Genomic DNA, 25,783 nt, shown 5'->3' with positions numbered 1-25,783 from the left:
TTATTTTAACCTGGTCTTGCTGCTAACATCACCCTTGGCCACCTCCCTTTTAAGGTGATTTGAGTTTCATCTTTTATGATACCTTTGAACATGCCTTCATGAAACAAAACTATATAAAAAGGAAAGCAAGGGAAAGGTGAACATAGGACTCAGGATGATGGGGTCTTGGGCCATGAAAATGGAGGGGTTGGGGGAGTGTGTGTGGAGGAATCATCTAGTTAGATGTAAATTATTGTCGAAGTTCTAGTTTTTATTTTGGGTAGTGGATTCACAGGTGCTTACTGCATTATTAAAAATAATTATTAACTAACAATAAAAGTGGAGCTGCATGGATCAATGATCCAATGACGAGAGTGTGTCATGAATCAAGGATTATAATTAATCCATTTCTATGTACCTGAGGTCCTTAAATTGTCTTTGTGTGTACTATATTGCATGGCATATGTGTTTGCATGTTAATAGTAGATAAAAATAGTACTTTCTATTTGCATAGACTTTCAAGTTTTGAAGCGCTTTTACACATCCATAAAAACTGTTTATTAAGTAGTTCATTACAGATGGCTAAGAGCCTGGTGTTACACAAATAGGACTTTGGACTGCTTCCTGTAGGAAAGTTTTTATTTTATCCTTGCACAAGCCCTACAAAGTAGGCAAGGCAGATGTTATTGTCACTATTTTGCAGATGAGAAGGAAGGAACTGAGAGAGCAAGGGGCTCTCATGAGGTTACATAGCGAGTCAGTATCAGAATGGAACTTAAGACTCAGGATCTCTTGGCCAGTGCTTCTGCATTTAGCACATCTCACTCCTCAATTATTCATCCACTAGGCGTTTATTCTGTTACATGGCACACTGTGCTTATGTGTTGTGTTCATATATGTGTGTGTTTTCTGGTGCTGTGTGTGCAGTTCATATAATCTCTATCCACTATGTATGTACCCTCAGAGTCCCTGTGTGCCCCCTAGGCCTATTTGGCTCTTGCAGCTCCGGGAGGACTCTCAGGTGGGAATTCAGTTGTCCTGTTATTCCTAGATCATTGGGCCTCACCATCTCCCTGGAGCTCCAGCTAGGTGGGAAAGCAGCTTTGATATCAGGAATAGATCCGTAGGCCATGAGCACAGAGCAGAGGAGCAAGCCAGCAATGTCTAAATAATGGTGATATTTAATATTTAATGATAATGTATAGTTTATGCTTTAGGATGTGTTCTCGTAATTACTATTTCATTGTATTCTCTCTCAGTCCCGAAAGTAGATTTTGTTGTTTTTTTCTTTTCTTTTTCAGATGCTGAGAGATGTTACATGTCTTGCTCAAGGTAACCCAGTTGGAGGACAGTCTTGGCTTCAGCTCATTTGTCTCTAGATCCTGTCATCTTACCACTGTGCCTTGCTGCCTCTGAAAAGGCAGAAGGAAGTTATTCTCTTTCTAGCTTTGTGGAGAAAAGCAGGTGATACCTCAACACCAAGCCATAGGGAGCCTCCAGTGACTCTGCAAAGAAAAAAAAGACCAACTCAGACTCCAGAGCAGCCCCACCAGAGCCTGAGCAGTTGGAGCCTTCCACCTTCCCACCCCTGCGTTCCTCTTGTCCTTGGGCATCTCCTGTGTGTGCTTCCGGAAGGTGATAGCAGTGCTATAGAAGTGGTGGAGTGAAGGTGTTTTCCTATCCCCGTGGCCTTAGATAGTGTCTTTGTCTTTGAAGAGTCAGGGGCATCTGGGGAGCTGTCTAACCGTATCTATCCTGTAGACTCGGGAGGAAGCTGCTGGCTGCTGTAGACAGAAGAGAATCCCTGTGCTTCGGGCTCCTAGGAAGGTGTCTGCCATCCTCTCTGTGCCACTGTTATCTGTCTTCTTCCCCACCAGATAACACCATCCACCGCTGCAGGGCTGAGCACGGCACCTTGTACATGGAGCTAAGCAGATGCTGCTTGAGAAGAGCATATGTTTGTGTCGGGGGAACCATGTCTCTCCTTGGTCCACAGAGCCCTGCCTGCCCCAGGAAAGGACAGCGTTGGGAGGGTAACTCCCACCCCTCACTCCTCCCCCTCATTCCTGCCTCCACAAGCATCTTCTGGGAAAGGTGAATGAGGGAAGAGACATTTGCACTTGTCCCTTACCTACCTAAGTTCTATCCCCAATGGCCACTTCTGGGGGTGTTGTCTTCTCTCTGGAGTTTTGGGGGACCTATTAGGGGGCATGTGTGGCCATAGGTCAAGCCTCATTCTCTAACTGGCCTTACCAAGACTTAAGCTGAGGTTTTGTGTTCACCTGTCTGGGTCGCTTGCCATTTCTCAAATGTTCTGCCAGTCAGAGGTGGGAGAGGTCGGCAGGGATGTACTTGGTCATCTCGAACCCCATCAGAATGTGTGTGGAGGCCTCCTGGCAGCTTCTATGCAGGGTCCAGCTAGATCCCTGGGCTTTTCCTGAGATACACGGGGCTAACCCACTTCTTACGGATTAATTTTTCCACATCGGAAATCAGAAGCCATTCCCCAGGGCCTCCCCTTCAGTTTCATTATCTCCTTTGACTCTGCCCACAACCTTTGAAAAGGTCTCGCTGTTCTTCCCACGGAGAGAGAGGTGCAAGGCTTGCTCAGCCTCACACAGCCAATCCGTGGCAAAGGATGGCGGGAATTCAGGTGGCCCCAATCTCAACCCATCCTCTTCCCACCCTGTATCCTTTTTAGTTTATTTACATGAAAACATGTTCAAAGGTATAATTACTAAAGTGCTCCTGGTTACACAATAATACGTCTTTACTGAAAAACAATAAATTAATGAGAAAAGAGATGCAAAAAACCTCAGAGGAAAATGTTGAAGTTAGGGAAATATTTAATACGCCCGCCTTTGGCTCACACCTTTTCCTGGGATGAATGACCCCTGTGATTCCAGCTCCCCCCCACCCCCCCGAGGTCTCATCTAGCGGGATACCTACGAGCCATCCCTCTCCTTGGAAATACACCCCTCTCCCAATTCGCTGCCGCTAAGAAGCCCAGACAATTGGAGAGGAGTGGATTTTCCATCTGAATTATGCAGCTCCTTTGACACGCCTCCCCTCTCCCTTTGCATAGCCTTGGTTAAGAACTAGCATTTCTTCGTCCCCTCTCCCTGTCCCCTCTCACTGTCCCCGAGGCAGCAGCCCCCAGCCTACTCCGCGATCCTCCCAGCTCCCGGCACCGCGCGTCCTCCCCTTTAAGGCCCGCCCCTCCCCCCACGCCACGCCTCCCCAGGCCCCGCCCCCCGCCCCTCCCCTTTAAGGACCGGCCCCGGACGCAGACGAGGCTGTGACGCGGCCGCCGGCCCGGGGCTGGGTACATTGTCGCGCGGCCGCTTCCCCCCGGCCGGGCCCCCGCCGCCCCACGGTCCCCAGAGCGCCAGGCCCCCGGGGGGAGGGAGGGAGGGCGCCGGGCCGGTGGGCGCCAGCGGCGCGCGGCGGGACCCACGGAGCCCCGCGACCCGCCGAGCCTGGAGCCGGGCCGGGTCGGGGAAGCCGGCTCCAGCCCGGAGCGAACTTCGCAGCCGGTCGGGGGGCGGCGGGGAGGGGGCCCGGAGCCGGAGGAGGGGGCGGCCGCGGGCACCCCCGCCTGTGCCCCCGCGTCCCCGGGCACCATGCTGTCCAACTCCCAGGGCCAGAGCCCGCCGGTGCCGTTCCCCGCCCCGGCCCCGCCGCCGCAGCCCCCCGCCCCTGCCCTGCCGCACCCCCCGGCGCAGCCGCCGCCGCCGCCCCCGCAGCAGTTCCCGCAGTTCCACGTCAAGTCCGGCCTGCAGATCAAGAAGAACGCCATCATCGATGACTACAAGGTCACCAGCCAGGTCCTGGGGCTGGGCATCAACGGCAAAGTTTTGCAGATCTTCAACAAGAGGACCCAGGAGAAATTCGCCCTCAAAGTAGGTCTGGGGCCCGGGGAGGGGAGGCGGGGCCGGTCCCGGGCCCTGGAGCTCCACGGCGTCGGGTGCCCGCCCCGGCCTGGGTCGCGGCGCGGGGCGGAGGGGTGGCCGCGGCGGGGCGGGGCGGGGCGGCCGGGCCGGGGGTGCCGAGTGCGGCGCGGGCGGCGGGTCCCAGCGCCCTCGCCTCCCTGACCGCTTCCGGCCGCTCCCGGGCGGGAGCCCTGGGACCCGCTCCCGGGGACTCAGGGGACCCTGCCATTTTGGGGTTTGAGCGGGATCCAGCCGAGTCAGAACGGTTGGCTTCGGGACTTCTGCTAATTTCACTCCATCTCAAGGAAGTGATTTTGGGGGTGGTGGTTCCCCGTCCTCTCCTCCCTCCTTTTTCTCTCTCTGCGGGCACAAAAGGCCCGTTACTCATTGAGCCGGTTGGTCGGTTGGTTTGGAGAAGTCGGATCGCAGAGGTTTATTTAGCCTCGCTCCTTATTTGGGAGCCGGAATGTGTGATTTCACTTCCCCGAGCCTCGCGAGGGCAGCCGGGCCGCCTTGGGGCGCGCCGGGCAGGAGGTGTGCGGCGGGAGGGTCCTGGGTGTCCCCCGGCTGCGGGGGCGGGATTGTTTGGATCCCGGAGCTGGCCCCCTCCCACGCCCGCGCGGGGCGGCTCCGGGGAGAGGCCGGCGGTGTCCGCGGCCCGGCTGATCATTGTGAACAGAGTCTGTAACCCGCGGCCGGGCCCGTGCTGATTCCGCCTCCTAGAGAGGGCCACTTGCTGTCCTGGACTCGCGCCGTGATGGGCAGTCTGAGGAAACATTATCCTTGAGCCGGGGGAGCCCATCCCTTTTCTTTCTTTAAGGGGTGTGGTGGTGGGGAGAATAAGGATTCAAGTGAGAATATCGACTTCAGAAGTTAAACACAATGGACTGGGAGGTCTCATGAGATGGGTGGGTCCGCAGTGAAGGGTGAGCCGGTCTTGCAGGGTCACCAACAAGGTTTTCCTCTCACAGGGGTTTCAGGTCAAACCAGTCTCTAAAGGTGACACCTCAGGTCTGTTTCCCCTGGGGTGCCTCAATGATTGGAGGAGGAGAAAAATACTTCCTGTGTTATATTTTTCTCTTCCCCTTCAGCCCCCACAGCGAGCTGTATTTCAGTTATCAAGTACAAAACTCAGAAATGTGGTATGGGTGGAACTATTGGAATATACGATCAGATGTTTTAAAAGAAACACCGGTACTTCGGGGTTGTACGGGGCAAGCATGTTCCATTTCTAGATTTTAAGGCCTCTAGAATTGTTTTCCTGCTGCTCTCATACTCAGCCCTGTCACAGTGCTTTGCTTTCTACTGTAAGTTATTGCTCTGGGATCTCGGTTGTTGTTTAGTATTGACTGTTGGAGAGGGGATAAGTATCTTCAACACTTCAACATTTGTGTCTTAGACTTCTCTTTCCCTACTCATAACTGAAGGGAAAGGAGGAGGAGGAGTTGTTTGGATTGAGCATGGCTCTGACCTTGGGGACTGGAGTTGGGTGAATGCAGTTTGACCACAGTTAACCTGTATCATTGAGGAAGTGACAGACGGTCTTTACAGGAGTGTTTGCTGTCCCCTCTGAGATACCATCTGCCTTCACCCATTAGTAGTTTGGGGACACTGGCTGTTCATTCTCTTGGATATTTGGAATATTATGTAAAGACTTCAGAACAAAAGCTCCCAACTTCTGCTCTGTATTCTGTTTAATAGACACACGCACAAAATCATCCTATAAAATGCTTTTGAGTGGCAATTCAGATTTCTCTTGTAACTAACGAGAGAGAGAGGTTTACATATTTTTCTACTTTGAATAGTTTTGGAAGGAAAAATCCAGCAGCGTGTTAAATAACACTCATAGTTTATCCCTCTCAGGTTAGAAGTGGGCGAAGAGTGAAGTCAGTCTGTTTTGACAGGCAGCCTGCTCCCAGATCTTTTAAGTTGACTCAACTGTTAAATTGTGGATTTCCCACACACGTCTTTGTGTTAAAACTTAATAATGGAGGAAGAAAGGAGAGACAAGGCATTTGGAGACTGACAGCAGTGTTAACAGCACTTCCATATCCAAATATTGGCTGAGACGTAATTACAGCTGTGGGGGGAATCTGGTTCAAAGAACGCTGTTCCAGAGACACACACCAAAGAGATTTCTAGATCTTGAATTTTGATTAACCTCAGGTGCTGAGTAGTGAAATGGTTTTCAAAACCAGGAGTCTAGTGATTATAAAGCAGGAGAGGAAGATGGAGTGGGGCAAGAGGGATTACCCCCTTGGGAAGGTGCCTGAGAAAAGGGGAGGAGACCTCTATTCTACAGTGTGCCGAGGCCAATGCTGGGGGGCTAGGGCAGAGCTGGAGGGCAGGAGCCCAGCCTCTGCTGGGGTTCAGAAGTCTGCTATGTTGCAGCCCCTAGAGTTGATGGGAGCTGGCAGCTGCTTAGTTGCTGTCCTCTCTGCCTATAGTCGGTGACCTATTAGCCCTGTTAAGTGAAATCAGCATTTGAAAAAGAGTCCCAGCTCACCCTGCTGCTTCTCTCCCTCCACCTCAGAGAGCTCCCATTTAAATGCTTTTGGTGGGTGCTTTGACCTCACCTCACCATCTCTCCTGGCTGCTTTTGCTAAGTTCTGAGTCATGCTTCCAGTCAGAGTTGCAAGGGACTTGAGAGGTCATTTTGTCCAGCCCCCTTATTTTGCAGAAGAGAAAACCAAGGCCCAGAGTGAGGGAGTGACTTGTTCAAGGTACCATAGCCATTCACTTGGCAGAGGCAGGATTGGAACCCAGGTTGCCTGACTCCCAGTCTCAGGCTTCTTCCCACTTCCTAACTGAGCCACGGGCTCAGGCACATGGCCACCTGCTGCTCCAGGGTGCCTCCAGCCTGAGGAGCTGTTCTGTCACCTCAGGCCCTGACTGACAAGAGGGGAGGTCAGCGAAGGGGGCTGGATGGGTATTTGCTGCTCCTGAGAACAGTCCCCAAAGTTGGAGGGGAACTTCAACAGTAGCTTCATGCATTTTTTTAACCACTCCCTCCCCCTTTTAAGAGAGTATTTGATAGACACCTTACTTACTATTTTTTGTACAAGAACATGGGAATTCTATTATTTTTATTTTTATTTTTTTTGAGACAGAGTCTTGCTCTGTCGCCCAGGTTAGAGTGCAGTAGCACGATCTTGGCTCACTGCAAGCTCTGCTTCCCAGGTCCACGCCATTCTGCCTCAGCCTCCTGAGTAGCTGGGACTACAGGCGCCCGTCACCATGCCCGGCTAATTTTTTGTATTTTTAGTAGAGATGGGGTTTCACTATGTTATTCAGGATGGTCTTGATCTCCTGACCTCGTGATCTGCCTGCCTCGGCCTGCCTAAGTGCTGGGATTACAGGCGTGAGCTACCGCGCCCGGCCTGTATTATTTCTTTGATAAGGACACCTAGTCTCAACCCACTTGTGTATTAATTAGTTGTATTCCCCGGGAGGGTTCCTCAGCTGCTTGCCGCTTCACTGTGTCATGGTGACCCTTAGGTGTTAGCTCAACAAATTTAATTAAAGACTGTATCGTTGTTCTCTGCTGTGCAACTCAGATTAGGTGAAGCATGTTACTGCTTTATAAAATATAGAATGTTGTCGTAACTTATCTCTGTGTATCTTTCCATTGCGTGGATTAGAGAAAACAAAGTCCTGTAGTTTCTTTTCCTTTCCTTTCTCCAGCAGTCCTCTCTCCCTAGGTCATGGAAGTGCCACGGCGATGTGGCTTCCTTTGTTCTGGTGAAGGGGAGATGATTGGAGCCTCTCATGATTATTCTGGATGCTGTTGGAGGGAAATGCCAGAGCTCCCACATCCCCACGGTACAGGCACCATCTCCTTTCCAACACACCTCATACTGTGTACCTGTGGAGGGCAAGACAGTTAGTGTGGCTAGGTGAGAGGCAGTGTCCCAAACTGGAGTTTGCTGGAGTTGTCACAAGGTTAGGAAAATTTCATTGACCAAGCCAGCCTCTTTTATATGCAATGTGGTTACAGGTAGGTAACAGTTTGCTGAGTATCTATCATAAGCTTAGTTGCATGGAGGATACACATGTAAAAAATGGCCTGTAAAATTTTGAGTCAAGAAACTTATTTAGAGAAGGTGAAATTAACACATGTAGGCTAGGGCTGCACTGTCCAATCTGGTAGCCACTACCCTCACATAGCTAATTAAATTAAAATTAATTAACATGAATGGATTAAACTAAATTAAATTTGAAAAATCAGTTGCTAGCCACACTTCAAGTGTTCAGTAAACATGTGGCTAATGGCTATTGAATTGAACAATGCAGAAGAACATTTTCATCCTTGCAGAACGTTCTCCTAGACTTTGTTGGTCTGGGAGCTAAATCGTGTGGCTGGGAATAGAGGAGCTTTGAAAGAGGGGAATCTGTGGTGACTCCAGGAGCTAAGGGAGGCTCCAGCTGGGGTCAGTGGGACATGGCTGTGCCTCCGAGGAGTGAGCAAGTCTGTGAGAGGTGTGGTGACATTGGCCTGGCTAGAACTGAGGGGAGAAACAGGAGGTCAGAGTGGTCAGGGGTTGGTGGCTCCAAATTGAAGCTAACTCATCTTGTGTCAAAGCAGGCTTTAAAGTGTTTGAGGGGCATGAAGGTGTCAAAAAAGGTTAGGAATCATTGAAGATGGGCTTACAGAATTATGAGGGAAGGGTCAGGTTTGTGGTTTCAGAGATCCTGTCCCTCCTGGCCCTAGCCCTGACCACTGGCTCCTGCAGCAGGGCCCTTGGCATCCACTGAGGCAAGATCGAAGCTGGGTCAGCTCACTGTCCTTTTTTACTTGTGAATTCTGGGCTTTGACTGAGCTTGGAGACAATCTCCAGCTAAGATATGGGATCAGTGGCTGACAGGAGGGGAGAGACAAGCAGTCCCTGGGCCTTAGGGCCAAATATTGGTGGGTGTCTAGGAAACAAAAGAAGCCCTTTGTGGGAGGAGGAAGGTATTGGGACCTGTGATGTTTCCGCTACTTGGGACCTGAGAGGTTGGGCCATCCATAATTGATGATTTTTCTTATGAAGCAGGTACAGGGGATTGGGAGGAGGGCCTGGAAGAGCCCAGCCTCAGAACTGCTGGAGGCAAACTTAATCCTTGGGCTAGGGGAGGGGCCAAAGCTCCTGTTACCCAGAGCCCAGGAGTGTGCTGAGTGGGTGCCAGGAGGAATGTCAGCCAAGATGGGGAAGAGCAGGGCACAGTCGTCTGCATCTGAGCCATTGCCCAGTTCCCAAGCAGCCTTGCCATGCTCTGAGCTGGGGTTCTTCCTGGTGGCGTGATGTCTGTGGTGCAGGATTCACTCTATTCTCCTACCTTTCCTCTACTTCAGGCCCTGCCAAGTGTCATGTGAGGTCTCTTTTCCCCCTCTTTTCCTTGCACTGTATCTTTCCAGATGGTTCTGCATCCTGGAGGGAGGTGGATGGGCAGAGAAGAGTTGTTCTTTGCAGGGACTGCAGCTTTTCTTGGTAATGGTTTGAGGCCCAGTGGCAAAGCAACCCACACTTCATAGTAACTTAGAACCCACACTCCCTGGTCATCTTTCTTGACTCCTTGCACATCACTGAGGAAGAAGCTGGCCTAGTGCAGAAAGGTTCAGTGGCATGTCCAAGGTCTTACATGGTGTCAGCATCCGAGCCACATCTTGAGACCTGGTTCCCTGGGACCTGCTCTTGGTCTGGGCCCCTTTGGTTTTTGGTTGCTAGAAGACTGTAGACCTGGTGGAGCAAAACTGAGCTCCACTAACGCATCAGCTAGGATCTTTCCACATGGGTTACCTTGTAAATGGGGGCATTGGTGAAGAGAAGGGGCCATGTCACTGGACAGTGTAATAACGTATGGCAGTTATAGAACCCAAATCAGATTGCTGTGTACCTTTTCTAGTTTTTAGGAAAACACTGGTATTTTGTATTTTAAGATATATATATATATATATATATATACACACACACACGCACACACACACAGATATAGATATGTAGAGATGAGCTTGTTACCATGGGTTATGTGCTAGATAAGAAAGCAAAAATAAGTGCATACATAAATAGAAAGCTTCCAGTGTTTGTATGCTGCTAACAAGTTACATGACCTTGAATAGGTCAGCTAAACTTTCCAGGCCTCATTGCACAGAGGGTCGGCTCGAGCAGCTTCTGAGCACCGGCAGGGTGAGGCAGTAGAAGGCGGTGAGGCAGTAGAAGGCGGTGCTGCAGGCCAGAGGTGGAGGGCAGGCAGGATAGCTTGCTGACTTGCTCCGGGTCTGACCATCAGCAGTATCTGGGTCAGCACAGATGCCCTTTCATAAGCTTAGTGCCTGGCTCCAGGGCAGCCTGTGTCCAGTTAATGAATAATCATCACTGACCAGCTGCTCCTTCTCTTGTGTGAAGACTTAGAAAGTGTTCTAGCTGGTGACTCGGCAGAGAGGATAGACTACGTAATTTAGCAGGGTGTGCATCTTCTCTTTCCTTAAAATCAGAAGAATCACAGTGTAGTGGTGGTGCAAAGTAGAGATGAGGAACTCTATTCCCTGTTTGAGATTCCTCTCTCATTTCAAGTTATGGGGCATTTGAGGGCCACTGTGATTTCTGGTGCAGGCTGTGCCCTGTGCACAGGGATCTGGTTGAGGAGCTAAGCGAAGGCTGAAGTCTAGCCACTGTCTCCTTGCTTGGCTTTGTCTTTGTGTGTGGCTGGGTTCTTTCAAAGGAGTGCCTTCTAATTCACCAAAGGTATGGTTATGGATTAGGGGTTGTTCTTAGGTTAGAGTTGGGGACTGATTCACAGAGCTGATGAGGAAATTAGGATTTACATTCAGGTGACCCTCAGCCCCTCAGACCGGGCTGAGTAAGAAGAGATATCAGGAATCCAAGGAAGCAGGAGGAAAAGGGGTTGCCTGGTGATGTCTGTTCTCTTTCCTCCTCTTCCTGCCCATGCAAGGCTAGAGCAGCTGTTTCAGCCCCGGAGGTTTGGACTGTGGGGTCCTGTGTGCTGGGCCATCAGGTTTGGTGGGAGGAGGAAGAAAGCCACAGTAGAAGGAGACATAAAGTTGGGCTGGGCCTCTGGCAGTGAAAGGTTCTTGGGGTCTTTATTCTCTGATCAGTAAACACCTCTGTGTGCCAGAATGAGCTGGGACAAGGCCCCAAGGTCAGCCCATATTTGTATCTGGTGTTCTCCTCCAAGACCAGCCAAGCTGTGTGCTCATTCTGCTGGGAACCTGAGCCCTCCAAAAGGGTCATATGAAAGGGCATCTTATTCTTGAGGGACGTTTCCAAGCATCTCTGTGGCCAGTGTCCATCCAGGACTCATCTTATAGGTGAAGAGTGGTGGCCAGAGGCGGAAGCTAGTGGCCACCCGATGGGAGCCTTTTCTGTTTCAGAGCATATGAGGGAGCTGAGGGAGCTGTACTGTTGATGCCTTCTCTCTGGCTCATCTCCATGAAGATTCTTTTGAACCAGAAGCAAAGGTGAAGTCTCTTTGAGGGGAGGGGCTGAACAGGAGATCTACTGACTGTCCCCCTGCCGACTCCTCCACTTTCGTCCTCCGGCGGGGCTCCTTATCCTCCTGCTTGTCTACAGGGAGAAGATCGAGTTGATCGTTTGCTGCCATTTTAATGATCCACATTGTTAGGAGGCTCTCAGTACACACCGGACCTTAGCAGCCTGGCCTCCTGCCCAGGGCCCAGAACTGTTACTCAGCCCCTCTGCCGAACAGCTAAAAATAAACCTGCCACTGCTGCAGTCTCCTCTCACAGCCAGGCCCTGTTAGCTGTCCCAGTGCTTCCTGCCACACCGCTGACCTGTTTCTCTCACTTTCTGCTGATATTCTCCCTGCTTGCCCCTTTCTCTTCCAGCCTGAGCTTGGTAGGTGATTTGGGGCTAACTCACTCTTCTGAGTGCTGGGAGACGTGCTATGGTTTTTATGTCTTCAGGTGTCTAGATTTGTGTGTATGAAAGCTCTGTGAAGCTGTCCTGCTTATTCCCCAGTAGGGAAAGGGTTAGACAAAAAGGAGAGTGACCAAGCTCATCAGAGTGGATCAGACCTTCTACTGTGCTCGCCTCCAGCCCTGGCTTCCTCCAGTTTTACCTCCAAGCAGGCCTCTTTGCCAGAGTTACCTGGTTATGGTAACAGAGTTACCATAGTTATATGCTAGGACAGCCCCACATGTGCAGTCTGCCCCAGGCCTTCAACCCGACTGCCCTGTCACTGAGCATGCTACCTACCGTGTACTCCTGCCCTGTTGCTACGTTATATTCTCCACCTCCGCAGTGTGAGGCTTTGGGCTACCACATTCAAAAGTGTGACCTCATCTTGTCAGCTTCCAAGAATAACTGGGCCCTGGCTCTCAGGATCTCCTTCCTGAGTCAGGCCATGGCACCTCTGGCCCTTCCAGCTCAGCCACATGCAGAATGTCACCGAGTGCATGGGTTTCTTCTACCTCTTGACTGCAGTATTGATGTGTGTCCATGGAGGTGTGGCCTCTTCCTCTACTCCCCAGGGATCCTGGAGACTTGTGGAGCAAGATGAGGAAAGAGGCTCAGGTAGCTAGAATATTTGCTTAGCTGATAGATACTGGGCAGAGTCTGACATTGGCATTCTGTTCTTCAGCGTGGCGTTAGTATTCTTTCTGATTTTTTCTAATCCCTAGACAGGTGTTGATACTAATCGTGGCCTAGGAGGGCTCTATGTCTGCTTTCAGGAATTATGGTTTATTTGGGGGAAGGGGTGTATGGTGGAGAGTGATGGCAATGACAACCAAGACATAGGACTTGAGGAACCCACTGCCTTCAGCTAGAGTTACATACTCTGACCATGTGTCGATGGCCTCCTTCTCCCACCTCTCCCCTGGGGCCACATTTCCTCTGCAAGGAAAGATTTATCTGCCAGGGCCCATTGGCCTGTGCAGAGGAAGAGTTGGGCATAGTTGCTAAGTGTTTATTTTTAACTCTGACAGAAGGAGCCCCTGTCCTCAGAATAGCCATACCCTCTGTCTTTCCCTATCCCGACTACCTTCCTTGGCTTCTGTGATTCCTAGAAGAAGGTTAGTAGGATTCTAAAGGCCAGGCTTCACGGGAGCTGGAGAAGGGTAGCTTCTCTAAGTGAGGAATCTGCAGGTTGCTCGTCATGCTTGGCTTCTGCAGAGCTCAAAGGGTCCTGCGGGGAGAGCCCTGGACACTAAAGGCCATGTGTCTGGAACTTGGAGAATTCTAGGAATGCAGGTGACCTGATGAGGAGGCTGCATGTGCCCTGCAGCTCAGAGCAGCCTGGCTGCACAGCTGAGTTGGACAGCCCAGCAAGGGGTCATCCCATACCTTCTACATCCTTACAGGCACCCAGATCTCTGGCAGATGGGGAGGCCACAGGGAGAAAATGAGCATATGTAGTAACCTGCCCTGGAAACGCTTGCGCTTGCAGACACGCCAAGTGCTGTCATTCCCTCTGACTGCCAGGCTCACGAGCATCATGTTCTTTCCAGCAGAGCCCACCTGGGACTCTTAGTGACTTCATACCCTTTGTGTTCTCTTCCTCTGATGTGCTTTAGTGACCTGTGCTCACAGAGAGGAGGAGGAAGGGTGGCAGTGCCCCCTCTCCTGGGTCTCAAACTCTCCTGACTTTATGCATTTGATTTGGCTACCTGGGCTCGGATACTTTAAAAGAAAATAAAATTAGGTTTGAGGTGTAACCAGAGAGGGAAGGAATAGAGAGTAGTAGGGGGTGGGATGGGTGGTTGAAACATGTGGCTAACTCTGAGAACCCTCAGCTATGGAAGGAAGGTCTTGCCCCCATGATTCTTCGGCGTGCAGTAGGGGGTTAGTTTGCCCAGAGCCCAGCTCTGATCATGTAGCTTCCCAGCTTAAGCCCTTCAGTGGGTCTCTCTGCCTGCAGAATACATGAGATATCCACATCTTTCCCAGATCTGGCCCTGATCTGTTTTTTTTTTTTTTTTTGGAACACATGCTTTTTTTTTCTCCCCGGCTTAAGTGGCTTATATATGTTGTTTCTTTAACAGAACTGTGCTTTCCACCCCCACACCTTAGCATCTATCCATCTGCATCTTCTCTGTACCATGCCTGTCCCCCGTCCTGTCCGTATCTACCTGTTCCACCCTGCACAGATACTGCTTTTCCAGAGCCTTTCGCACCAAAAGTGGGTCTTCCCATCCTTCCCCACCAAACTTGCTGATACACTCTTACCTTTTATTTCTCTGTTTAAGTGCATTTCTCCATGTGCAAGGCATCTCTCTCTCTCTCTCTCTTTTTTTAAACAGGAAGGCAATTTATTAACGGAAAATATTTGAGGAGTCCTGTGCACAGTGACCATGGCAACCCCCCTTCCTGCGGGTGCTGTCAGAGGGGTTGGGAGTGACGTCCTCAATCTGTCCGATCTTCATACCTGAGCGGGCAAGGGCCCTGAGGGCCACCTGGGCCCCAGGTCCAGGGGTCTTGGTTCTACTTCCTCCTATGGTTCGGAGTTCGATGTGTAGGGCAGTGATACCCAGCTCTGGGCCACATCCCGGGCAGCCAACATAGCAGCATGTGGTGAGGATTCATCTCAGCCTGCCTTCACCTTCATCCTACCAGTCACACGGCAGATTATTTCTTTGCCAGAAAGATCAGTGACATGGACAAAAGTGTCATTGAAGGATGCAAAGATATGGCAGACACCAAATACATTCTCTCCTTCAGCCACCTGAGGTCTGAGGCTGATGACCTGTTCTTCCTTCTTTTCCTTCCCCTTTCAAGGTGCCATTTCTGCATGTTGTTTCCAGACTCCGCACAGGAACGCAAGGCACCTCTTTAGATATCGGATTGGACTGTAAATCCCTTGAAAACCTACATCTTTATTATTTTTGTGTCCTCTTATTTTCATGTAGTGACCGTATGTCCTCATTAAAAAACTCAGGCCAGGCATGGTGGCTCACGCCTGTAATCTCAGTGCTTTGGAAGGACAAGTGGGATGATCTTTTGAACTCAGGAGTTTGATATCAGCCTGGGCAACATAACAAGACCCCATCTCTACAAAAAATTAAAAAGGTTAGCCAGCTGTGGTGGCACATACCCATAGTCTCAGCTACTCAGGAGGCTGAGGTGGGAGGATCACTTGAGCCCAGGAAGTCACGGTTACAGTGAGCTATGGTCATGTCAGTGCACTCCAGCCTGGGTGACAGAGCGAGACCCCGTCTCTGAAAAAAGAATCCTAGAGTATTTTGGCACTGTGCATTATATGCATTATACTTAGCTGCTGAATAAAGGTGTGATAACTGAGTAATAGTGGATGCCACCGATATTAAATGTGATGTACTAGAGGTAATCCTCAGAGTCAGGGACTGTGGCAGCCCCGGGAGTGGGATAGTACTGGGCTGTGCTCTCTGAGACTGAGCTGGGGTAGAGTGATGATCTCTCACATTGTCTGTTCTCATTCTTCTGCTGCTGAAAAGCTGCTCTTAGACAGTCTTCTGAGCATTTCTTCCCTCTACCCACTTGGATCTGCTGACTCAAGCAGGCACCTTCTATTTCTGCTTACAGAGTTCTCATTCTTACAAGGACCCTGACCACAGTTTCTCATTGATGCCTCTCCTCCTTCTCCCTGTTCCAGGGCCCCTCCTATTCCTGTTCAGTCATGGAGATGACCCTTTTGCCCTTTGGAGAACTTTAACTGAGGGAGGGACAGATGTGGAGCTTGCCAACTTTCCTACAGCTCCTGGCATTTTCTAGTTAGCTACAGACACGGCACAGACACACAGATGCAGTCCATTGTTTTCTATCTGCTGGTCCTGCTCCTGTGTGTTGCAAGAGGGACCAGTGTTAAACACTGTATTAGTTCATTTTGTGTTGCACTAAAGGAGTATCTGAGACTGGGTAATTTATAGAGAAAAGAGGTTTATTGCTCACAGTTCTGCAGGCTGTACAAGGATCATGGCACCAGCATCTGCTTCTGGTGAGGACCTCAGGAAGCTTTTGCTCATGGGGGAAGTTGAAGGGGGAGCAGGCATGTCACATGTTGAGAAGAGGGAGCATGGGGGTGGGGGAGGCCCTCGACTCTTTTTAACAACCAGATCTTCTATGAACTCAGAGCGAGAACTCACTGCCACAAGGAGGGCACCAAGCCATTCATGAGGGATCTGCCCCCAAGACCCAAACATCTCCCACCGGGCCCCACCTCCAACACTGGGGATCATACTTCAACATGAGATTTGGAGGGGCCAAATATCCAAACTATATCAAGTACCCAGTTGCTGGGACTGAGGTCAAAGGTTTGAACCTCATGGGGCTGCTTAACTCCATGCCACAACAGATTTACACAAGAAAGAGAACCTGACACTAGACTGGAATCTGGGAGACCTGGCTACTAACTCTACCTATGTGGCCCCAAGCAAGTCCTAGGACCTGTCTGGGCCTCATTCAGTTTCCTCATTGTAAATCAACAGGACTAGACTTGACCTTGAAGGACTCCTGCACCGAAAGCCTTTCATCACTGTTGTTGCATCCGCACTGCTGGGAAAATAACCTGATGCTGGGAAACAAGTGGTCGGCCTGGGTCCCAGGGAGCCTCGGGGACTAAGAGCCATCATCTCTGTCCTCAGTTTCTGCAGGACAGTGTTACTTCACCTTTTTCCTGGCTGCAGTGTTTTTATTCATTCAGCCAATGTTTATAAATGTTTATTGTTCTCCATGCCTGCCTCCTGTCTTCCCTGCTGACTGGCCATCAGGAGGCCCAGATGGCAGGATTAGATTGGAATGGCAGAACAGTCAAGGGTCATCCTCTTGGGTTTAGACCCCTTTAATACCTCTGCTGTATGAGATGAGAAGAATTTAGAACATTGATTCCTTCTAGCAGCTTAGACTAGACCCCTGCCTTTCTAAGCAGGATTTGCCTGTGGGTACCTTCTATACCCTTGAGATCCAAAGCAACTTACTACTCAAGAAAATTAATTAGCAATGCCAAGAGTGACTTGTACAGCTCCCCTAAGGATAGCTCAAAACAGCAGATAGACTTTGATACAATATAACAAATTTCTATTATTCAGATCACTGTAGGAAACTTAGCAACTCTGTGAAGGTTTCCCAGACTAATAACAAGTCTTTATTGAGCAGATACTATGTATCAAGCATTGTGTTAGGTGTTTTACTTACATTCTTGTTAATCCTTAAAATAACCCTTTTACTGCAAAGTGAAAGTCCCCAATTTACAGAAGAAACATGTTCATGTACAGAATAATTCCTTAGCAATTATTTATTGAGCACCTACTAAGTGCTAAGCATTATCTTGGGCTCTGGATATACATCAGTATATAAAACAGACAAAAAAGCTATTTGGGGGGTGGGAAGGGGGACCAGGTAGAGGAATAGCAAGTGCAAAGGCAAAAGCCTGAGGCTTATTAATAAGTGTGTCTAACTCTAAAACCTAGGCTCCCTCCAGCTCACAGTATTGCCTCTCTAATGGTCCTTTGTGACTCCATTATAATTGGGTACTTAGATGACCTAGCAATTTTAAGTTTATCCAATATTTATGGGATACTTATTTTGTGCAAATTGCTACGATGAGATGAATAAGTTGTAGGCCCTGCCTTTGGAAACATACAGTTTAGAGGAACGAACACCCGTGTGTATAAAAATGAATGAAAGACTTCCTCTCAAAATCCAGATCTTACCATTTCTTGCATTTTTGTCATTTGACCCTTGTAGGCCAGATGGTGTGGTTCCTCGTTTTGTATCTGAAGGAAGAGTTTCAGGGAGTGGGTGGGGGGTAAGTGTCTGGGCACCAGGGTGGCCAATAAAGGGTGCAGAGACACATGATGGGCTCTTCAAGGTGGGAGGGAGTAGAGGGTGGGATCACTGCCTGGCATAGGCAGAGGATACTTCATGGACATATACCTGTGACACAGCCAGGGGAGGGTGCAGATGAAAATACGTCCAGTGGGGATGGTTTCTAAGGAGAAGTGTGAGGAACTCCACTGGGGGCTCTGTATTTTGTCTGGCTGAGGAGGGAGAGATGCTGCCTCTCCAGGAATCTGGTAATAGGCAATGCTTGAGATTGGTGTGAACCAACGCATCACATAGAGCCAGGAGAAGTCACGAAGGAGGCAAGAAAAAGAAATGGCTGGGCTAAAGCTGTGGCAGAGCCCTTTTTATCCTCCTTTGGGCCCTCATATGGCTTCTCTTTTGGTCTGAAGAATCTCATCCTTCTTGAGTTTAGCCTTCTAGGTGAAGGAGTGGGCAGACTGCATGCAGGAAGACAGGGAGGCCGTGTTTGTGTCCTTCAGCTCAGGAGCTGAGAGAACAGAGGTCAGGGCTTGGGATGGAGCTGACCGTTAGTGCAGATGGGAAAGTGAAGCAATGGGTCGGGTCTGTTTGTTCCTGAGCATGTCCTGTGACAAAGGAAGTTGCAACATGTCTGTCTGTCTTTCTCTCTCTTTTTCTTTTCTCCTTTCTTTTCGTTTCTTTCTCTCTCTCTCTCTTCTTTTTTTCTCTTTTTTTCTTCTTCTTACTTTTTTTTTTTTTTTTTTTAAATAAAGAAAGAAGCAGGTAAAACCATCTTCCAGAAAATGCCAGAAAGAATATCTAGTCTGTGATGGGTGGTTCTTGCCCCTCCCCCTGCAATGCTTTTCCTGTGTAGTTTTTCTTTTGTCCTTCCTTTCCCATCCATACTTTCCTCTCTCCTTTCCTCTGAGAGATTGTGTCTCTGCAGCAGGCCAGCTGTGTCTCCAAAGGGAAGTAGTCAGTGCTTGGACTGAGGGAACCTTGAGAGAGAATCCTCTCCTTTGTCCTCCAGGTGAGAGAGCTGTTGCATCCACTCACACCTGGAAGGTTGCTGGTCTCCTCTCGCTGGACACTGAGAGCTGTTTAAATTTGACAGGTGGTTCCTGATTCCCACCTGGCATTTTTTGCTGCTGCACAGGTCTGTGTTGTGTCTCAGAAGGCTGAGGGGATACTTACTTCTCAACTCAGATAACCACCTTGTTGGTAGATTCAGTGTGTGTCTGTGTCAAGGCAGATGCTGGGAAAAAAGGGCCCAGAATGTGTGTGGGAGGTAGAAATCAAGGCTAGAAGACCACACATGTTAATCTGGAGTACTTGGTCAGGTTTGATTTTGGCCTGTGTGCTATAGCTGGGCAAGAAGCCAGTTGTGTTTGGAAGTGTACAGATGATCTATTTTCCTGATGAAACCTTTTGAGGTCTGGAATAAACATAGCTTGCTTTCTCTCTTTCCCTCTTTTGAGATTCAATTTCTCTCCCTTGGACTTCTATACCCTAGTAGAGCCAAAAGTTCCAGTACAAACCAGTTTTGAGACTCCAGCATTAGTCAACTAAGGGATGTTGTAGGTCATCCCTGAGAACGAGGGCTGCTTGCTCTGGGGAAGCTGGGAAATGGCACCAGGTGTCAGGCCCTGCTGCCCAGGATGGGATGACAGCTGCTGGTGTTAATTACGTTTCTGGGCAGAACAGGGTAAAGTCCTTAGGGGTGAGAATTTTTGTTTAGGCACTGTGTTCCCTGTACCTGTTGCCTCTGGTACAGCTGCTGCAGAGCCCCTCCTTTCCTGCAGTCTTCTTTGAATTTAATCTCCCTGTGATCCAGTGCATCTCTTCAGACTGGAGGTGAGCCCAGAGGAGTGGTGGAGGGAGTGGGGCCAGAATTTACTTGTTTGCCTGGATCCCACTGAGAATACAGAAGCTCTCTTTCACGAGAAGCTGTGCTGGCCTCTGTGGTACCCACTGGCCATATGTGACTATTAAAATTAAAATTAAGTATTAATAAAATTTAAAATTCAGTTCCTCAGTAGTGCCAGCCACATTTTAAGTGCTCAGTGGTTAGCTAGTGGCCACGGTTTTATGTGGTACAGATAGAGAACATTTTATCATCACAGAATAGTCTCTTAGACAATGCAAGATTCTGAGATAATTTTTCTAATCCTGGTAGACACTTAGCTGGAAGGGGATTTGAGGAAGGGTACAGGGAGAGGTTTTGAAGCCCAGGTGAGAGGGCAAGTAGAAGGTATTCATTTAGAAAAGGATCTTAAAAAGTATTTAGTTTGTAGGGCCAGGTGCAGTGGCTCATACCTATAATCCCAGCAGTTCATGAGGCTGAGGCAGGCAAATTGCTTGAGCCCAGGAGTTCGAGACCAGCCTGAGCAACATGAGGAAACACTGTCTCTACAAAAAATACAAAAATTAGCCGGGTGTGGTGGCGTACACACATGGTTCGATCTACTCAGGAGGCTGAGGTGGGAGGATCACTTGAGCCTGGGAGGCCAAGGCTGCAGAGAGCCATTATTGCACTGCACTCCAGCCTGGGCAACAGAATGAGACCCTGTCTCAAAAAAAAAAAAAAAAAAAAAAAAGGAGGAGTTCACCTTGTTGAGGACTACATCCTAAGAGATGGTCACCTGGCCCAGTGGCTCCCAAACCAGGATGATTGTTAGACTCACTTGTGGGTAGCATTTCAAGATACAGATTCCTGGGCACCACTCTTTGTGTCTAGTTGAATCCAAGACTCTTCAGAGGAGGTAACCTGGAATGTGCATTTTTAATGTGCTCCCCAAGTGATAATTATCTGGGTTTGGCAACCACCAACCTATCATACCTGTGCTTAAATTCTTCCAATGGTAAGGAGCTTATCCCTTTTCAAGAAAACCTTACCATTAAGGAAAAATTTGCTGTTGTTAAAGTTCTGTGTTTTTCGAATCTTGAGATTTGGTTCTTTGAGGTCATGAAATCCTTTGGTGCTCATTGCATCTTTAGAGCCTCGCAGAACCATCATCTTCATCCTTGCACTCAGTCTTCAGCAGATATTTGAGGGCAGCTGTGGTGTGGTCCCTGTCACTCCAAGTCATGGCACGCGTCAGAGTGCTTGATCTGCCAAGGGCTCTAGGGAGATGCAGAGATGCAACATCATTCCAGGATCCTTCCAATTGTCAGGCCTTGCTGAGAGCCAGAGGAAAGGTCTGAATCTCAGTGGAGCCCTACAGGGACAGCCCAAGGGCTATCCAGCCGGTGAGGGCCATGTGTGTGTCTGCCTCTCTGCATCCTGCTCCGTAGGGAAGAGTCCCTGCTTCTTTGCATGTTAGCACTTGTTAACACCGACCTGGTTTTCTTCAGAGGCATTGAGAGATTCAGCCATCCATTCCCGGTAATGACAAATGTCATTTCTGTTTAGAGACCTTCAGTAGCCTCCCTTCACTTCCAGTGTAAAATTCAAACTCCTGAACGTGGCATTCAAACAAGCTGGTTTGTCCTGCCTTCCACACTTTGCCTTCCAGGAGAGCACTCCTTCCCGCTCTGCCGTGCATTTATCTGCTTCCACATCTTCTCTTGGATCTTACATTTGCTTATCTTCAGTTTTTTCTGGTAGAACTGTATTTATCCTTCAAGGCTCATAATAGATTTTACCCCCTTACTCCCCTGCCCAATTCCAGGCAGAACTGCCTCCCTCCTCTGCCCTAGTGAGGGTTCATTCTGCCTGCATGACTGCTATGCACTCGAATTACAGCCCCCTGCCAGGCCCTCCCTGCTAGACCAAGCTCCATGCGGACAAGAACTATGTCTTACTTGCTTGATATCCCCAAGTGCAAGCAAGCACCAGTGCTGGAGCCTCCTTTTCCTGCATTGGCATTCTTACCCTCAGTGGCCCAGAGCTCATCAGCTCCAATGAGAAAAGTGCTACTTAGCAGCTGATAATTAACAGACAGGACGTGAGGTTTGGCTGCCTCAGAGGCAAAACTGGTATTTAAACAATAAGGTTTTTAAAAATCAAGCATTAAAGTGTCAGCTTCAGAAGCAGCTACTTCCAAACATAATCCTGCCCAGTTAGAGAAGACAAATGGAATAATGAGTGGAACCAAAGATTTCTCTCTAGCCTTGAGAAGAGTCCAGGGGAAAGAGGCCTGGGTGGCGTATTGGCAGGAGATTGGAAAAGGGGCCTTCATATTTCTTTTCTCTGGAATGGGGCTGGAGCTGCTTGGAGAGCAGGTGGGAGGTGCTTCCTTAGAAAGGGCTGTCTGTGTTCTCTTCCATTCCCAATTTCTATAGATTGGACTAGTTTTGCCAAGTGAGCAAGCAAGAAAAACTGGGAAACAGAGGGTAGGCATCAACCCTGGCATTTATCCTAAGGTGATGCAGCACACACTTGTATTCAGCGATAGAGACTTTTCCGTAATGCCTGGTAATATCTCATTGTATTTTCTTCTGATGCTCCTGGGGGCAGGAGGGGAGAGCTGACATCAGAGCCTCCTCCCTTCTACATCACAACCAGAGCATGAGGAATTCCCCAGCCCCTTGAGGTACCCAGACACTAACCACAATCTCCATCTCTGCTGAAGGCGTTCTAAGAAACATGCAGGCCAGGAACAGTCAGTGGCTTCAGAGCAGGGGCAGCCTGCTAAAGAGGCAGAGGCTTCTTGTGAGGGCGGGGAGCTTGAGAGTGCCCTGCACCCCATCCTGGGGGAGGTGAGCATCTGCTTCTGGGTTCAGCTGCCTGCGGAAGTCAGTGGGAGACACCCTTTCAGGGTCTGCTTCATTATGAATGAAGCAAAAAGCCTATCCCAGGAAATCACAGAGGCTGATGGGTATACCCCAGGGTACACAGGCTATATTTTTCCAATCCAAAGTGAGGGTCTATCTGATAGTTTTTCCTGGGGTTGGGGAGGGGTCCTACTTTCAGATCCAAAAGAAAATCTGAGATATGTCATTTGAATATGAATGCACTAGACTTTCTGGGAAATGTTGAAGATTTACGCCTGTCTGAGTGTCTCTCACTCGTTGTTACCTGTCCATTTGTTACCTGGCCCACGGATGGAGGAGGTCGGATGGGGTCTCCCAGGGTCCTCTTGCTGGGCAAGCTTGGCGGGCATCCTGCTTTTCCTTTCAGGTTGCTGGAATTAGTGGTGGTGGTGGCTCAGCTCACCCAGACCATGTGTGATGGTTATGGTGGTGACTTCTCACTGACTGCTGATGTGTACAGTACATTGAAAGCAGTCACCCAACTTCCTTTATAGCCAGATACAAAACAGTGCCTGAGGTCCAGGGTCGGGGAGGACTTGATGAGGGAATAAAACCAGCCGGCTCATCTAGGGGCTGATATCTGTCCGTGGTGACATAAGCACACATGATCTGCAGTCAAGGTTGACTTGAGGGTGTGCATGGGTTCAGTCCCTTTTATGAAGTCTAATGGTCCTTCCAGAAGCTTCATCATCATTTGAACTGAATAAGTGAAGATGAGTGCACCACAAGTGTGTGTGTGCACTTCTTAATCTGTCCATTCATCTGTTCACTGCAGGCTTATTGAGGGAGAAACATTTAAGCAAGGTATTTCTTGTGTACTCCAAGTGGTAGGAGAGCTATGTTCAGGGAACTGGGTGAACTTCGAAGAAGGAGCCGCCCGTTTCTCCAAGTGCAGCGCCAGTCCCGAGACACTCTGTGATCACCTAAACTGGGGAACAGTCTGCAATGCACATTACTGAATTAAAAGCTCTGAGAAGTTCTACAGTGAAAGAATCTGTTTAACTTTGTTTAACCTAGTGCTTCTGCCATCTATATGACCCCTTTTTACTTAGCACTTATTAACATCCTACGGAATACTATTTGAGAAATGGCAACAGCCCCCCTTCTCTGGGAGAACTGTTCAGTGATTCAGAGCAAAAGTCACCTGACTCTGGGTCAGCACAAGTTGGAGAGGTTTGAAAAAGGTGTATGTATGTTTGCATGTGTATGTACGGTGGGTTGGGGGGAGGGGTGTGGCAGAGGAGGGGCCCCGGCAGGTGGCTTCTATTGAAGTCAGCTCTGTCTGCCTCCCTGTTGGCTTTGTGCTTCTGGAGAAGCTTTTGTCCTGGCATGAAAACACTGAATAGCAGCTGCATCTGTCATGCCTGGGAAGCAGCAATGTGCAGCATGGGGGTGCATGAGTAGACACTCCTGCTGGAGAGCCAGGCTGCCGAGAGTGCCTGGGTATTGGACAAGGGAGAGGCTGGTGATTCTGAGGCAGCTGCTTGCTAATCCTGGAAGCAGAGGGGAACAAGATTTAGCTCCCTTATCTCTCTGCCTTCTCCTTTCCGATGGGTGCAATTGTGTTGACTCTTGAGGGACAGCCAGGAAGAAGCAGGTGGGCTGGATGCTTTCTCCTTTCTCCACCAACCCAAGGGCATCTGGAGGGTGGACCAGGGCAGAAAGGCGATTAGCTCTCCGTTACCCAGGGGAGCTGAGACAAAGGCATTTTGGGTTAAATTCAAGGAGGAATTCAGAATTGTGAACTGGATTTATGGAAGTTTGTGGAGTTTGAAAATTCGAGAGTCCTGGCTGGACTTGTGCTTGGAACGTTGGTCGGAGGTGGATATGAATGATGGGTCCTGCAGATGGCCGACTCCTGAGAAATGACTGGGAGGCTTTACTGGATTTTTCGCTTGGAACAAACCCAGGCTTAGGGAATTCCCGGAGCCTGTTGCAGGCCTCAACACCCTTCTGGTGCAGCTTCGCTGTGAGGCAGTGGTTATTTCTCAGGAAACTGGCAACTGGGAGTAAATGGGAGTGTGGGGTGGGAATCAGCTACTCTTCCTGAGGATTATACACTTCCAGTGTAATTAAGGCGGGGTCAGGATTTCCTATCTCTCATTTATTTATTTATTTATTTATTTATTTATTTATTTATTTATTTATTTATTTATTTGCTTAATCTTAAAAGGCTGCTTTTCCCCTCCTGGTCTTCCCACAGGGACAGGAGTTAGTCTGTTCCCAGAAGGAGCTAGGGGAGGTGTCCTTCATCTCCCATTCCTTCTTGCCCTCTCCCTGCCTTTCCCTGGCCACAGCCACAGAGACCCAGAGTCACTCAGATGGGGGAGGAGCAAAGCCAGTCCCTCTGATCATTGCCCCTTTGTTAGTGGAGAAAGGGCAGATGCTGCTCTGCAGTTATCCCGACCACCCTGCAGGACGTCTGGGTGGGCCGGGCTTTGGTTTGGGAATCAGGAGTATTAGCTGCAGCTGCCAACTGGGCTTGTACTTGCAGACTCCCAGGCTCCAGGCTCTCTGGAGGGGACCAGCAGCTCTGACCCCCGTGGGCTTGCTGTGGTCCCCAGGGAGCAAGCCCTTGCCAAGAACCTCTGAGCTCACCGAGGCGGGTATGGGGTAAGGATGGAGAAGGCCTGAGGAGCAGAAGTGTGCAGATGACTCCCTCCTTCCCCTCAGCTGGGTATGCATCACCACTGCTGGGAAGACGTTCAGGCCACTTCTAGACAAATCGGTCATGATGGAAATTTTTTCTTGCCCGTGGGTGGGGCTTTACTTGTTCAGAAGTGGCTTCAGATGTGCTCTTTCTAGGTCCTGGCTTGAGTGCTGAGCATTTACCTGCAGCCCCTCGGGGCTAGAAGGCAGGGCAGTGTCTGAGCCCCTTCCCTATCCCTTGGGGCTAGAAGGCAGGGCAGTGTCTGAGCCCCTTCCCTACCCCTCATTCATTCTCTCCCCTCACCTGTCATTCCATCCATCAGCCCCGAACAGCTTGGCAGCCTTGCGGCTCCAGCTGGAGCTTAGTAGGCATGTAGTTGGAGGAGGGAACGGCACTGCAGCCACGCTCTTCTCTCTCCCACAGGTCTTCTTCTTCTTGGGCCTCCACTTCCTGTCAGGGCCCTGCTTGCAGCTGTGGCACATCTGGACCTAGGCGGGGTATCCTATTGTCCTGCATGATGAGGATCCCAGATTTCCCCTAGGTGATGACCACAGTCATTCCAGGGTGGGAGCAGGACTTCCCCCACCCCCAGGCACTCCAGAGACTTCCTCCAGGCCCCCACTAAGCAGTCTGTCCCCAACTCCATCTCTCCCCCATGGAGAATGGTGGGAAGGAAGTTCTGCCAGAGGTTGTTTTTGGTTTGTGAGGTAATAGACTTTGGTTTGAGAAAC

The 25,783-nt window shown here is 49.6% G+C and overlaps 1 protein-coding gene, 1 long non-coding RNA gene and 1 pseudogene across 2 annotated transcripts in view; 1 reads left to right on the top strand and 2 right to left on the bottom strand.

Annotated features, from left to right (window-relative positions):
* Positions 1–600: 600 nt before the first annotated feature.
* LOC134729554 (uncharacterized) lies at positions 601–2,832 on the bottom strand. The gene is made up of 2 exons (XR_010110767.1): positions 1,725–2,832; positions 601–1,484 (listed from the first exon to the last, which is right to left on the bottom strand). It is a non-coding gene; the product is annotated as an uncharacterized LOC134729554 (long non-coding RNA).
* Positions 2,833–3,276: 444 nt separating this feature from the next.
* Positions 3,277–25,783, top strand: part of MAPKAPK2 (MAPK activated protein kinase 2) — a 49,466-nt gene continuing 26,959 nt past the window's right edge. Inside the window, exon 1 of the mRNA XM_034945421.4 lies at positions 3,277–3,881. Within this exon, the coding sequence (XP_034801312.1) occupies positions 3,603–3,881 (279 nt within the window). The 5' untranslated portion in view covers positions 3,277–3,602. The remainder of the gene's footprint in view (positions 3,882–25,783) is intronic.
* On the bottom strand, positions 14,170–14,669 carry LOC106634026 (small ribosomal subunit protein uS11-like; annotated as a pseudogene).

The sequence above is a fragment of the Pan paniscus genome, chromosome 1 (genome assembly GCF_029289425.2).
Source record: "Pan paniscus chromosome 1, NHGRI_mPanPan1-v2.0_pri, whole genome shotgun sequence".
Lineage (NCBI taxonomy): Eukaryota > Metazoa > Chordata > Mammalia > Primates > Hominidae > Pan > Pan paniscus.
The sequence above is the reverse complement of the archived record's forward strand: the minus strand, read 5'-3'. Positions and strand labels throughout refer to the sequence as shown.